Raw genomic sequence first — 14,510 nt, 5'->3', positions numbered from 1 at the left:
TTTGCTTTGTAATTTTTGCCTGTGGTCCTAAGCCCAGCCTGCTCTTCCTTTATTCTGCTCTTTTTCAGAGACATTTTGTTAGAAAACAGTTGAAAGAACTGATACCTTTTTCAGTGGGTTCACTTTGTACATTAGTTCTATGGGCTGCAGCGATCACTCCTGTCACAGAAGTCAGGACTAGACATGAGCTACAGAACCTAAAAATGTGAACTGGCTAAACAGAGGGGAGACACAGGTGACAGGGCTACAGATTTTGAGCTGGAGAACTGGACTTCCTTGTTAGGCAATGGTCCAATCGTCACTTCTCAAAGTGATCACTAAAGCTGGAGAAGAACAAGTAAAAGGAAGAGCATCAATGGAAAGATAGCATTTCTAAACACAGAGGATAGAAAATAAACAGAACAGTGTTAAACGTGATTCTACCCGCAGCTTGTTATCTAAGTGATTCAATCATTCGAAACTGTTGGGTCAAAATAATTTAATTTTTTTACATGAAAATAAATTCCATAAGGAGAAGTGTGCACAAAGTAAGAAGTGCCTTGGCCTGAAATTTCACCAAAGATTTGGGGTATAAAGTGGAATCAGAAACAGGATGGAGTCTTATCTAAGACTCTAGGCTTGTCAGTAAGGGACTCCACAGAGAATTAACATTCAACAAACATTTTGAGAACTGAAAAAATCTCTTGGGACAAAGTCCTTTGAGACTCCCCAATTACCTTATAACAGCATTACCACTTTAAAACTGAATGCCATTTGTGCCAAGCTCTACTTTCAAGCATCTTAGATGATTTCCATTCTACAGCTCAAAGCTTACAAACCCCAAAGTCATTTTCAGTTTATTGACTGGCATACTGATTATGTTAGCTTCTTTTATAGAATAACATCAGAGTGTTTTACATATAATAAAGAATTCTCCTTTCACCCTTGTCCAGAGAGAGAAACTGAGGCACAGACCCTTCATTAGGTCATATGATCAGGCTCAGCTGCCTGAACAAAGTACAGACAACCCAAATGTAAACTTTTCCAGATTTGGTGATCAGTGGCCAGCTGTCTCAGATGGGCAAGAGATGTCTTGGCTTTCTGTCTTTGGCTTTCATTATTCCTTCCAGCAAAGAGAGAGATGTCCTGAAGTCTGGACTCCCAGTATTTATTGCGCCTGGGACACTGCAAGGAGCATTCTGTTCTGTGCCTGTACTGGCTGAAGGACAGAGTGAAGGTCTGGAAAGCCCTACTTTCTTGCTCATTTCACAGATGTATGTGGAGATGCATCACCAAGAAGTTTATCTGAGAAGCATACATATGTGCACAGTGTCTACCATGAGAACCAGGAAATCCAGGCCAGATTCAATGCTTATTTTGGTTCTTCCATCTTTCTTCAGAAAGTCCTTGGTTATGTCTCTGGTGTCAGCTTTCTGGAAGTGTCACACTGGCATAGACTGTGACGAGACTGGGTTCCTGTGGGCAAAGAAGAAGAAACCCGTGAGTGGAGAGACAGGGTGCTGGCCTCACGGGCTTTGAATGAAGTAACATTACTCAGGAAAAGAAAAGTCTCTAAGGTCATGGATGTGCCCAGGGATCTGCATTTTTCAGCCTAGCATCTGTCAGGGGATGCTGTTATATACAAGTTTGGGGACTGCACTCAAATGCAGCCTTCACTGCTGCCCAGAGTGGCTAAGGAGCTTTTGCAGAGTCCTAAGTGGGAGGTCCCAGGAAATCTGGTCTCTAGCAAGTATTCTAGTTGATTCTGATGTCTTCAGACAGTTTTCAGTGAAACACTAGCCACAAGGGAGTAAGCGCAGGTTTTTTGTTGGTGTTTGTTTTTTTCCTGAGCAGGCGTGTGGGTTTTATGGAAGCCCCAAACCACATCTGTGGTGTGGCAGTTACTCTTTGCCATCGGCTTGCTGTGGACTACCTTCCATAGCCGGAGCCATCAGTCTGTTTCATGTCATCCCTATCAAAAAATAACCCAAAGACTTCTTCTACGGACTCATCCTGACAGTGTGGAGACACAGAGAGATGCCTTACCTGGACAGACTCAGGGACAGGCTCTGTGGCAGCCATGTAGATTGTTGTGCAGGGATCCTGACATGGAAGGGACTCAGATTTTGTCTGTAAAAGATGCAAGGAAAATAAAGCCAAGAAGAGCTAAGCAAACAAGTTAGTTTCTTGACCCATGGAATTCTCCCTTCACTTCCCTAGAATGCAGCACTCTAGGATTTTGTAGGCCTGGCTATTCCTCAGCCTAACCTGTCTTCTCTGTTGCCTTACAACTACCATAAGCCAAATGCAGGAACTCACATTTTACAGATGAAGCGAAAGCTAAAAATGAGGAAGGACACAAGCAACTGAAGGAGCGTTGTTTTTCCATATGGTGGCCCCATTGTGCAAGGCAGTAAACTAACTTAAGTAACCTAGCAGGTAGTAAACAGCTGAATAATTTTCTGAGTTATAATATTCCTTATGAACGTACAATATCTTTATTATGAAGAGGAGTGAAGGACTGCTAATTTTTAAATAATTGTCATTTTAATTATTTACATGTAGACAGTTACTTATAAACAAAGGAAATCATAAAGATGTGGTTAACTTTATGTTTATATTGATATATAAAATAATAGTTCTGTTTTATATAGTTAAATAAATACATATTAAGATACTAAAATCATAGCATACATATCTGAAGGTAAAGTTACACTGGAATATAAGTGGAACATTTAGTATAAAGGGAATATAGTATAGTGGAATATAAAGTATAAAGGGAAAAATATTAGTTGCTAATACGAGAGAGATATATTTTATTATTTCTATGATAGTCAAAGAACAGGAAGGAGTTATTAAATTACTAGTATACTAGAACAGAAAACAGAATAATAAATATATAACTAAAAAAAATTCGTGCTGGGCCCCAGTGGCTCATGCCTGTAATCCTAGATATTCAGGAGGCTGAGCTCTGAGGATCACAGTTCAAAACCAGCCCACACAGAAGAGTCCCCCTGAGACTCTAATCTCCAATTAATGACTTAAAAACAGTAAGTAAAGCTGTGGCTCAAAGTGGTAGAGCTCTAGCCTTGAGCAAAAGAGCTCAGGGATGGTACCCAGGCAATCAGTTCAAACCCCATGACCCACCAGAAAAATTCTTCAATAAAGAAATGTCAGTGTGGAAGTCCTTTAGCACTAAGTTCTGTCAAATATGTAAGAAAAATAATATTGATAAGTCCTACCCAACATTTCCAGAGAATTACAGAAAGAAAATGGATGTTATGATGGGTCAAATTGTGGCCCCAAAAGATACATACACCCAGAGTCTCAGAATGTGACTTCATTTGGAAATAAAGGTCTTTGTAAATGTATTAAGGTAAGTGTTTCAAAATGAAGTCACCCTGGGTTAGGGCAGGTTCTAAATCTGTTATGAGTGTTCTACTTGGCGATGTCTACTTAGGCACAGAGGTGTAAACAGGAGAAGTTGTGTAGAGACCAAAGCAGAAATTACAGCATGTGGTCATAAACCAAGACCTGCCAAAGATAGCCTGGAGCCAGCAGCTGCTGAAAGAGGCAGAAAAGGACTAGGGACATGCTAGCAAATATAAGGCCCTGAGTTCAAACTCGAGTACTACAAAATAAAATAAAAGCAAAAGGTAAAGATCACTTTGGTGTTGTACTTCTGGCCTGAAGAGTGGTCGAGAACAAATTTCTATTGTTTTAAGCCACCAAGTTTACAGTAGTTGTGATGGCAGTCCTAGAACACTAATGCACAGCCCACCTCATTGTATGAGGTTAGCATAATCTTGATATCAAAACCTCACAGACTCTGGGGTGCGGGAGGCCTACATGGGTATCCCTAGCCTTTCAGGAGGCTGAGATATGAGGATCTCATCTTGAAACCAGCTTGGACAGGAAAGTCCATGAGACTCTTACCTCCCATTAACCACCAAAAAGGCCATAAGTGGGGTTGTGCTTCAAATGTTTAAGCACTAATCTTGAGGATAAAAGTTAAGGTCCCTTGACACCATGAGAAGGGAGATCAATGTGTGAGAAGTAATGCACCTACTATCTGGTGAATGTAACTGTAACCCCTTCATATATTACCCTGACAATAAAAAATAAAATAAAATAAATATTAACAATTAAAAAAGCTAAGGGACATGGCCTATGCCCTGAATTCACTAATATTATAAATTATATAATAGCAAATAATCCAATTATGGTTTTAAAGGACCAGAGAAAATAAATTTTATTCCAGGAATAGCAAGTAGATCTGACTTTGCAAATCAATATAGTTCACGATAGCATCCAACAGTGGAGAAATAACAACTATAAGATGGTCTTGACAGAAAGAGTGTTAATAAAACTCAATGTCAGTGCATGATAAAATGTCTAACAAATGAAGAATAGATGATTTTTTTTCTTCCTGCAGTATTAGAATTAAACTAGGGGTCTCCTTGGCTTGCTAGCCATGTTAGCAGAATGAACCAATTAGCTGCATTCCCAGCCTCTAACAATACAGTATTATGATTATTCTTTTTTGAGTTCTGATTTAATTTTTGGTTCTTATTTTACAGGGTACATTATAGCATCCAAGAATAAGAAAATATTGTACAAACAGTGATCTAAAAATCTACAGAGATGATCTTTGTTGCTATATAAAAGTGTAATTATTATGGTGAAGTGGAGCAGTCGTGCATGCATGTTTGTCATTTATGTTGGTTGCTATTGACTTCTACAAGAGTCCACAGTGGTCTGCAATAATCTTACAGGCTAAGATATCAGACAATATTCTTTTTTTGTGGGTCATAGGGCTTGAACTCTGAAAATATTCTTAATATGGTAAAAATGTCACTACAAAAAAGCTTTCAGCAAAAAAAATCCCATGTTGGGGCCGGGAGTTTGGCCTAGTGGTTAAAGTGCTTGCCTAGCATGCATGAAGACCCGGGTTCGATTCCTCAGTACCACATACATAGAAAAAAGCCAGAAGTAGTGCTGAGGCTCAAGTGGTAGAGCTCTAGCCTTGAGAAAGTCCAAGGACAGTGCTCAGGCCCTGAACTCAAGACCAGGACTGGCAAAAAAAAAAAATCCCATGTTACAATGAGATATGAAAAGCTCTCTCCTCCATTTGGAACTTTACAAGGATGTCACTGTTAGCCCTAACACTGGCAACATCTAGTGTGGATTGGGTTTTGAGAACAGGTAGCCCAGGATAGGAGTTTACAGAAAGGAGAACTTTGTCTAAAAATCAATCTTGGAAATGAAATTTTTGCCATCTGAAGCAATTATTCAAAGTACTAATCAAAGCTGTCACCACCACCACATGCTTTATTCAAGAACCTACCTCTCTCCATACCCCAAAGGGGCAGATTGTGACCTGGAAATCACCTAAAAATTAACTTTATGATCACCAGACCACAATGTCTCCATATCTAGCCTCAGTGTTTTCAGCCTGTTCCTTTCTTTCTTTTTCCATCTTGGGGCTTGAACTCTGGGCCTGGGCATTTCTGCTCAAGGGTACCACCCTACGTCTGGACCTGGGCACTGTCCCTAGCTCTTCAGCTCAAGGCTACCACTCTACCCCTAGAGCCACAGTGCCACTTCCGGTTTTCTAGTGGTTAATTGGAGATAAGAGTCTCATGGACTTTAGTGCTGGGGCCGACTTTGAACCATGATCCTCAGATCTCAGCTTCCTGAGTAGCTAGGATTACAGGCCTGAGCCACACTGAGCCTGGCTCCCTCCCCCTATTTCTTACTTTAAGTGTATCTGCTCCTCAGAGCCATTATGTTTCAAGTTTCTCTTTTTCTTTTTGTTTTTATTTTTGCTTTTTTTTTTTTTTGCTTGTTATAGGTTGGTGGTATTGACTTCAAGACTTTGTGCTTCCTATCATTTCATGCACATGCTTAGCTTTTTTCTTTTTCTTTTTTTTTTAAGTTAGATATGTCTTCATACTTTTTGCCTAGTCCTGGCCTCAAGCTACAATCCTGTACAGGTGAGATTACAGTTTTAAACCACTATATATAACTTGTTTATTGAGATGAAAGTCTCTATTTTCTTTCTTTCTTTTTTTTTTTTTGGTGGGGGTAGAAAACCAGGATGATCAATCACTACCTCCTAAGTATCTGGGTTTATAGACATGAACCTGGCCTCCATAGCTTTCTTTGTAGTCTAAGAATCACACTATCACAGCTTTGCTTTCTTCTATCTCCAGTATACATGTCGTCTTCTACCTCAACCACACCCTAGCCAGAATTCTCAAGATACTCCTTCCTTTGTCTTATTTGCACTTTGCACATGTCACACAATAGTTTTTGTACATCATTCCCTCTCTCCTCAAATTCCCTATAGACTGGAATTAAGTAACATGGAACCTTAAACTCCTAGAATGCCAGAGCTGGAAAGTATCAGATGTCATGTGTTTATAGCTTCCTCTTTTTTCTTGTTTTACGGGAAAAAAAAACCCAGTTGTCCAGAAGATTACCCAAGTATTTCTCATTATTTCAAACAATCAACAGTCCCCTGTGAACACTAGTTTTGTGACCTTTAGGAGAGATCTTGTTCTTGATTCCTGCTTCCCTAATCTCATCTGCTCTACAGCCCATGCAGAACTATGAGTGTCGGATATGCAAGGACCATGAAATCCTGTGGAAACAGGGTACATCTGTCCAAAAGAAAGTGTAGAACTTACACATGGTTGCTGGACTTGGGCATAGATAGTAAGACTTTCTTCTTTACTTGGTGATTGATAATGGTTCCCTTTACCTGGGGGACAAAGCATAGCAGTTATTTTTCCTTCTGATCCCCGACATAATCTCCCTGCTCAGACCTGTCAAGTTTTCATCCTTCTATTGCATGCCTACCTTCCTCAACACCACCTTAGAAACAAAGCTCTGAGTCCTAAGCCCTCTGCACACTGGGGTTAGTTTTATTTGATCTCCCTATCTGTACAATGGAATCGAAATACCTGTCTAACAAGGTATTGTGCTAATTATGAGATAATTACGTTTAAACTGTTTAGAACCATGTCTAGTACATTATAGATGTCCAACACGTGTTGGGTGCTATTCTCATTGGTGTTTCAGCCAATTATTTTAATCCTGACTGTTTTATGTGCATGTGGGGTCTCCTAGGAGGATTCTGGGTTCTTGGAGGGCAGGGCTAATTATTTGTATCTTGTGTATATTTCTTAGATTCCTGCTGAGCTCTTATCTCTTGATTTTTTGAGGATTTGGCATGCGTGGCAGGGCATGTGTAGGATGAATGACCCTAGGATTGTAGGTGGTATATTTGAAAATATTTGGAAAATAAAACTGTAATCTTATCTTATTGCTCACCATCTAAAATTTTTGTTTAGGGCCTAAGGCCTCTGTAAATTCATAAGTTGCAAAGCAATTTAATTTTTAGTCAATTTTTAAAGTTTTCAATTTTTTTTTGCCAGTCCTGGACTTAAGCTCAGGGCTTGAGGACTGTCCTTGGATTTTTCTCAAGGCTAGAGCTCTACCACTTGAGCTCAGCACCACTTCCAGCTTTTTCTAAGTATGTGGTACCAAGGAATCGAACCCGGGTCTTCATGCATGCTAGGCAAGTACTCTACCACTAGGCCAAACTCCCAGCCCCAAAGTTTTCAATTTCTAATTACAAGAGAAATTCAATTGTATTGTAAAACTAAAAATGCACAAAAAGCATACAATAAAATATATTCAACTCATTTCACTCATTTCCCACTTTTAAATATGTCTTTTTAGACCAGCTCTGTGGAAATGTAGTATTTCTGAAATAATGGGAAAGTTCCATATCTATATATTCTAACATGGTTACAAGCCACAAATGGAGTTCAACCCAGCCCTGAAACTGTGACTAATGTCACTGAGAAACTAGCTTAGGTTTTATTTAACTCAAGTTAATGTCAATAGCTCCCCATACCTGGCTGTAGTTGCCATCTTTACATAGATTTTTGTTATTGTTGACAAAAATGTGTCATACACATTCCCCTCTAATTTAACCTTTTCATCTAAGAAGTGTTCAGGGCATTTTTCATGCTCATGCAGTAGACATATTCATTACTTCTCATATTGCATGACATCATTTTCAAACATTATGCAACAGGAAGATGTAGAAAATAAACTGACAGAAGCACGGAAGACTTACAGGGACTTTTGGCAGGCTCTAGACAGAGGCAATGGAAATCACAGCCTTTGGGGTAAATGTGTTTTAACACAATTACTTTATCCCTGTAAAGGTGGAAGCATATCCTTGAAGAAATAGCATTGAAAAGAAATATACTTATTGAAAGGAAAAGGCCTAGTGTGTGTAGGGAAGGCCTACCCAGAAGCATGGCATGGAGGAATGGGCTGCATGGGTGTGAATCTTGGAGAGGAGTTGATGGACAGTGGATTGGATAGCAATTAAATGTAGATTTTTTTTTTTTTGCCCCAGGTTTGGGGTGGAGTTTGGCTTCTGAAGAATGAATGGTGAGTGTTGATTTGGATGGAGGTGAAGGGAAGTATGATGATGGGGTGAGGGGTACAGCTCCCTTCAGAGCTCAGCTTTGTACCAAGCAGATGTAGCAGAGGCAAGAACTTGGGTTAGAGTCCCAGCACTGTGGTCAGCTTGGCTACTGTGGTACAGGGGAATTAGTCTTGGCTTTCTCATCACTAGTTTGTCACTGTTTCCTTATAATAGAAGGTCAGTGTGGGAGCCCCACCCCCATACCTGGTATACTGGCTCTCACCATTTTAGCTCAACAGACTTTCTATTTGAATCACTACCCCTCCCTCCTCCCTCCTCAGTGAACTCTTAGATGGAAGGAATGAGATAAGAGTAGACATCTAGGGTGTGATGTAGATGTTCTTATATAAGCAAAACCAACATCAGAATGCTGAGGTAAGGGCTTTTCTAAGAAGATTGCGTGTGGAGAATGTCGGTCGACTGGAGAATGAGCTTGGCCCTAGGCTTTGTGCTAGGTATAGCAAAACCTCATCCTGAGGAGGTCAGCCAGAGCCACTGTCCTGGTCTTAAGGCCAGACATTCTGACTCCAGTGTGGGATAGTCAATGTGTTAAGGAGGTACACACCCTGAAATACTGAATCGTAGGACAGTTGGGAGGAGAGGTGAGGAGATGATTCCTTTCACCATTTGAACTACAAGGGAATCAACCATCAAGCCATGCTAGTTTCCATTTATTCTGGGAGACTTTTTGAAGAATCCAAGAATTCTCTGAAGTTACCATCCAAGGGACTACTGCTAAAGCATCTTGTCTACTCTCATTTTGCATCCAACATAGTGCTGAGATGACACAGTCTGCATAACATATCCTACATTAAACACTCATACCTCTTTTCTCTCTTCCCTTAGCCTAGCATAGAGGATGAAGATAGACTAAATTACATTTAATTGGGCAAGGGCTCAGGATAGAGTTATTTAGTATTTTTCAAAGATGGCTCCAAGGCAGAAAGCTAAAGCAGTAAGGGCAAGCCTGGGCTTGTGGGAGAACTCCTTGGCTTTGCCACAGGGAATCTAGAAAAAGTTGTTCTTGTCAGACACCTACCTCTTCTCAACAGTTGGATGGCCATTATAAGAAGTATGATGAAACCCGAGATGCCTCCTGAGAACAGCCCAGCAGACAGTGCCCATTGTCTTGATTCTGAAAAGGAAGTCAAAGGGCAATCTCATTGGCACTGTGTACTTTATCCCATGCTACTCAGAAGTGGCTCTGCTTCTCCACTGTCTCCCCTGGGAAATACTCATCTGTACTGTTTTGGAGATCAGCTTTAGACCCCTGAAGATGTCTACCTTTTGTTTTCTTAATCTAACTTGGCTCATTATGCTTGATGTTCATCCTGGTAACTTCCACAAAGGTTTCTTTTCTATTAAAAATGCTTTATCTTTGCTTCAGCTACTACATGCCTAAAATTACACTTGAATTTTTCTCTCCTAAGTCAAATCTCTCTGGTTTCTTCTTCTATTTTTAAATTCCAAGCATGACCTACATTTATTTAGAATAAAATGAACATGGGGTTTCCACGTGCTGTCCCCATGGCTCCAGGCTATTCTCATGAGACACTGGGAGGAAGTAAACAGCTTTTCATTTTTCAAAATAAACACAGTAGTGCTATTATTATCTGTCCATGAAAGTAACTATGCTGAATCTACCAGACCTGAACGGAAAGAAAAGCATGTGGTTCCTCTAAACCAGTGCTGTATTTTAAATCAGCCAGGCTCACCAGGCTCAAAATCAGAGAGCCAACATTTGTAACTTTCTCTCCTTCAGCCCATTTACCAAACATTTTAAACCAGGGACAACACTGCAGGAAATAGTGGATGCGACCTGCTGATTCAATAAACAAGACACATAGCTCAATAAGAGAGAGTAGTTAATTACTTTTAATTGCTAAAAATAGGCCAGACATTTTAGTAGTGCACAACACAGGGCACATAAAGAACTGATATACTAGTACATAAGGCACCAATGTATTTAATCCTCACAACCTACCAGACAGATACCCCATTACTTCTGTTTCATGCATAAGGAAGTAGGCTTGGAAAACTTTAGAACTAGAGCTGGAGCTAGGATGAGAAACATAGAATGCTAAGAAAAACCCTGAAGCACTAGGGTTCTACCAGTACTAATCTTCTAAGTAGTGCAATATCAGATATTAACATTAATGTGTTATGCTAGCTTGTAAGGATGTTTATGGAGCAAGGCCTGCTTGTGGCTGTACTTGTGAGGGATTTGTTGGGGAAGAAATTGAAAATAAGGAATAAATGGGTCACAAAGGAACAAAGTAATTGCAAGCACAATTCAAATGTTTATACAAGTGACCGAAATATGGACTGAGACCTCACTGCATTGATAAAAGGCGGATCAAGGTCCAAGTGGGTCTCCAGCCTACCCAAAAGTTTCCTTTTGAGTTTGAGAAGATTCTTTTTCTTCCTAGACTTTTCATGCATTACGTTATTGTAAGGATCTCACTGAGCTTTGACCAATGATTCTCTTCCATAAATTAAGCGTGCTTTAGCACTCCCAAGTACAGTCTTTAACTTATATAATCCTGATCAAAAAGCCAAGAGAGATGGATGTGGCAGTTTGTGCCTATAATCCCAGAATTTAGGAGGAGAAGCAGAAGACTAAAAATTCAAGCTCAACCTAAACAGTCTAAGAAACAAACAGGGATAAGCTGAGAGTTCTAAGATGGCCTCTGAGATCGGATGAAACATGATTGTATTCTGAAATGCTGCTGAGGCTGGAGGGCCACCAGGCTGCTCACGATGGCTGGAGTGGATCTTCTGTACACACAGGGAGGCCTGTGTGAGAGAGAGCCGACGTTCATGCTGCCGCAGACTCACAGAGAAGCCTTCCCAATGCTGAGAAGCAGAACTGACAGCCTTAGCTTCTTTCATCAGCTTATGCTACCGGTCTAAAAAATGGACTGTTTTGAAACCACTTCCTCTTTCTTCGATCGTATTTACTTTGGGTACTTCTTTTTTGGAGCAGAGTATGGTACCGTGGTTTGAACTCAGGTGCTCTACCACTTGAGCTAACACACCTGTAATCCGTAAGAACTTGTAACATAGCAGTTAATTTGAGAACAAAAAGCCCAACCATTGACATGAATTTTAAAAAGATACTTTCCCCAAATTTCATTTGCAATTAAAAATATGTTCATTGCAGCACTATTCACCATAGCAAAGATATGGAACCAACCTAGATGTCCCTCAGTTGATGAGTGGATCAACAAGTTGTGGTATTTGTACACAATGGAATTCTATGCTGCTGTCAGAAAGAATGACATCGCCCCATTTGTTAGGAAATGGAAAGACTTAGAAAAAATCATATTAAGTGAAGTAAGCCAGACTCAAAGGAACTTAGGCTCAATGGTTTCCCTCATTCATCATAATCAGTAGAAACCTTGGGCTCTACTGCAATAGAGCAAAATCTTGATACATAAGGCCATATAGTATGAAGCTAATTGAAACAAAAGCTATATAACGAATGATTGTTGTCCTTAATGTACTATGTTGCCTCTCATCTCCTTTGCTGTCCCTTGGGTATCTCATATTGTTACAGTATCTCACTTTGTTATCTGATATATTGAATTTATTTGTATTTGGTTATTTGAAATTTGATAGGGAAGGGGGGAAAACCAACACGGGTGGGGGGGTAGGGGGGAGGGTAATGGGTAAACAAGACATGTGAAAGGGTATCAATGTATGTGAATTAATGCACCTTCTATCTGGCAAATATCATGTAACCCTTTTATTAATTACAATAAAAAATTTAAAAAAAAAAACAGAAAAACAAGGCGGGCTGTTCTAAAACTGGAAAGTGATATATGACAAACCTATAGCAAGAATGTCTTCTGAGTCTGCCTTTTTCCTCTCACGTGGTGCCCGCTGCTTGCTAGCAGCTAGCAGCTAGCTTTGCAAGCCACCTGCTCACACCAAGTAATGATAGGTACCTACTCAGGCTCCCACATAGTAACACCAGCCCTCTCCCTCGTCCCAAGAGGATAAAATCCATCTTCTGTCTTGGTACTATGACATAAATGAGCAACTTCTGTCAGTTCATTCAAAGACAGACAATCCAGCCATAATCTTGAAGAATATCTCAACCCTTCTCTCCAGATCTTTGGACATCAATGTAAATCTTTGGGGGAATTTAAGCTATAGACCTACATACAGGCTTTTAAAAACAATCCTTAAGGGACCTATAGTACTTATTCAATTTTATGTGGAGGAAATTGAGGCTGGGATGTGTATACCTAAATTTTTAGGAAGTGGCAGTGGCAGAGATTTTTGTATCTGGAGATGAGGTCCACATTAGTTCCACACTCGGCACAGTAGCAGGCTCTGGTGCCTGGAGTCAAAGTCCCTTGAGATAGCCAATATATCTCTACCACCTTCTATCCCAAGGTACTCCACCCATCCTCTCCTTCCCAATGACTTCAGCTGTCCAACCAGACCCTCAGACTACTCTTCCTTCCTTAGTATCACGTTTCTTCTGACCACCCTAGCTCTTATGTATGTAGACTAGTTTAGAACCTGTGTTTAGGAAGCATTAACTTTGCTGATTTTCTTTTGTTAGTACCAGGGTTTGAACTAAAAAACTTTGGACTTGCTAGGTAAGCAACTCTACAGCTGGGTTGTAGCTCCAGCCCCTTTGTGCATTTATTTCTTGAGATAGAGTTCCCAGGGACACTTCGTCTCCCTATTTTAGGCTTGCCATCATAGCTGGGATCATAGGTACTTGCTTCCTCTATTGAGACAGAGGCTCTTGTCTTGTGGACTTTTCCACATGTGGCCATTATCCTTCCAGTCTTAGACTTGTAGGCAGCTAGGCAACAGATGTACACAACTGTACCCAGGTATGTGTTGGGGGTGGGTTCTAGTGAACTTCTCTGCCTAGGCTGTCCTAAAACCATGATCCTCCTATTCTCAGCCCTCCATGCAACTAAGCTTACAGGTGTGAGCCACCAATGCCCAGCTGCCATAGAGACCATTTTAACTGATGGTATTTGGGATCAAGACATTTAGATTCAAATTCTGAGTATATCACCTAATTGTGTGTGCCTCAGAAAACTAGCATATCTTCTGGGGTCTCACTTTCCTCATCTGTAAAATGAGCATAACAATATTCCATTCACAGAGTTGTTCTGATGAACCAAAGCACACAAAAAGTGTGCTAGAATCCTCATATGATTAATAAATGTCAACTTCCACAGTTCCCCCACACAGTTGCTAAGTTCTTGAAGACCAAAAACCATATCTTACCCAGTACTCCTTTTGCAACAATCTCAGTACTTGGCACATAATAGGTCCTTGGTAAATTCTTGTTAGTTGATTAGAAGAACTAGAAGATGGGTCCAATGCCAAACACAAAAGGTGTTTCCTCACTGAGGTCCAGACATGTGAGAGTCTTATCCTATTCTTGGCTTATAACTTAGTCTCCCTCTCTGTTTATCAGTATTTCTATACTGTTCATCCATTTGGTACTATTTTCTAATTTGAGTATTTAAATGGGAATTAAATGTTAGGGACTCGGGGTCTTTAGGAATTCAGATAAACATGTACAAACTGCTGCTTTTCTAGCTTGTTAGGGGTCAAGCTAACCATGAATCCTGTAACTGCTGGAAATAATGCCTTCAGGGTCATCTAAGTCTTGACCTCTCCATCACCATAACTCTTCTTTGCACTGCATTCAGTACAAGGTTCCATCCCCACTTTGGTTTCCATAACAAACAAAAACAAATAACAAATAACCTCTATCAAAAATTTCATGAGTTTTGATTCTCTACTGAAGATATGAAGGGTGGCAAGGGGTCAACTCTATTGTGAGCTCCAAAACCTTTACCATCTGATAAGCTAAGGTTTGTTTTTTCCTTTTTCTATTTCTTTTCTTACTGTGCTTTATCTTGCCTTGTAGGTTTCTTTGTTTTTGATTTTGAGACAAGGCTTCACTCTGTTGCTTAGATTGGCCTAGAACTCACTATGAGTTCAGGATGGTCTTGAACTTGTGATCCTCCTGCCT

At 40.2% G+C, this 14,510-nt stretch overlaps 1 protein-coding gene across 2 annotated transcripts in view; it reads right to left on the bottom strand.

Annotated features, from left to right (window-relative positions):
- Positions 1–476: 476 nt before the first annotated feature.
- Slamf1 (signaling lymphocytic activation molecule family member 1) overlaps positions 477–14,510 on the bottom strand; it is a 30,823-nt gene continuing 16,789 nt past the window's right edge. Inside the window, exons 4-7 of one of the 2 annotated variants that reach the window (XM_090340656.1) lie at positions 9,531–9,626; positions 6,672–6,745; positions 2,026–2,109; positions 477–1,455 (exon numbers count right to left, since the gene is read on the bottom strand). In XM_090340656.1, coding sequence (XP_090196782.1) covers positions 1,405–1,455; positions 2,026–2,109; positions 6,672–6,745; positions 9,531–9,626 — 305 coding nt within the window. In that variant the 3' untranslated portion in view covers positions 477–1,404. Of the gene's footprint in view, positions 1,456–2,025; positions 2,110–6,401; positions 6,746–9,530; positions 9,627–14,510 lie in introns of those variants that run through there. The other variant, XM_090340655.1, reaches the window with a different exon arrangement.

Source organism: Megascapheus bottae, chromosome 10, assembly GCF_031878675.1.
Source record: "Megascapheus bottae isolate mThoBot1 chromosome 10, mThoBot2.hap1, whole genome shotgun sequence".
Lineage (NCBI taxonomy): Eukaryota > Metazoa > Chordata > Mammalia > Rodentia > Geomyidae > Megascapheus > Megascapheus bottae.
The sequence above is the reverse complement of the archived record's forward strand: the minus strand, read 5'-3'. Positions and strand labels throughout refer to the sequence as shown.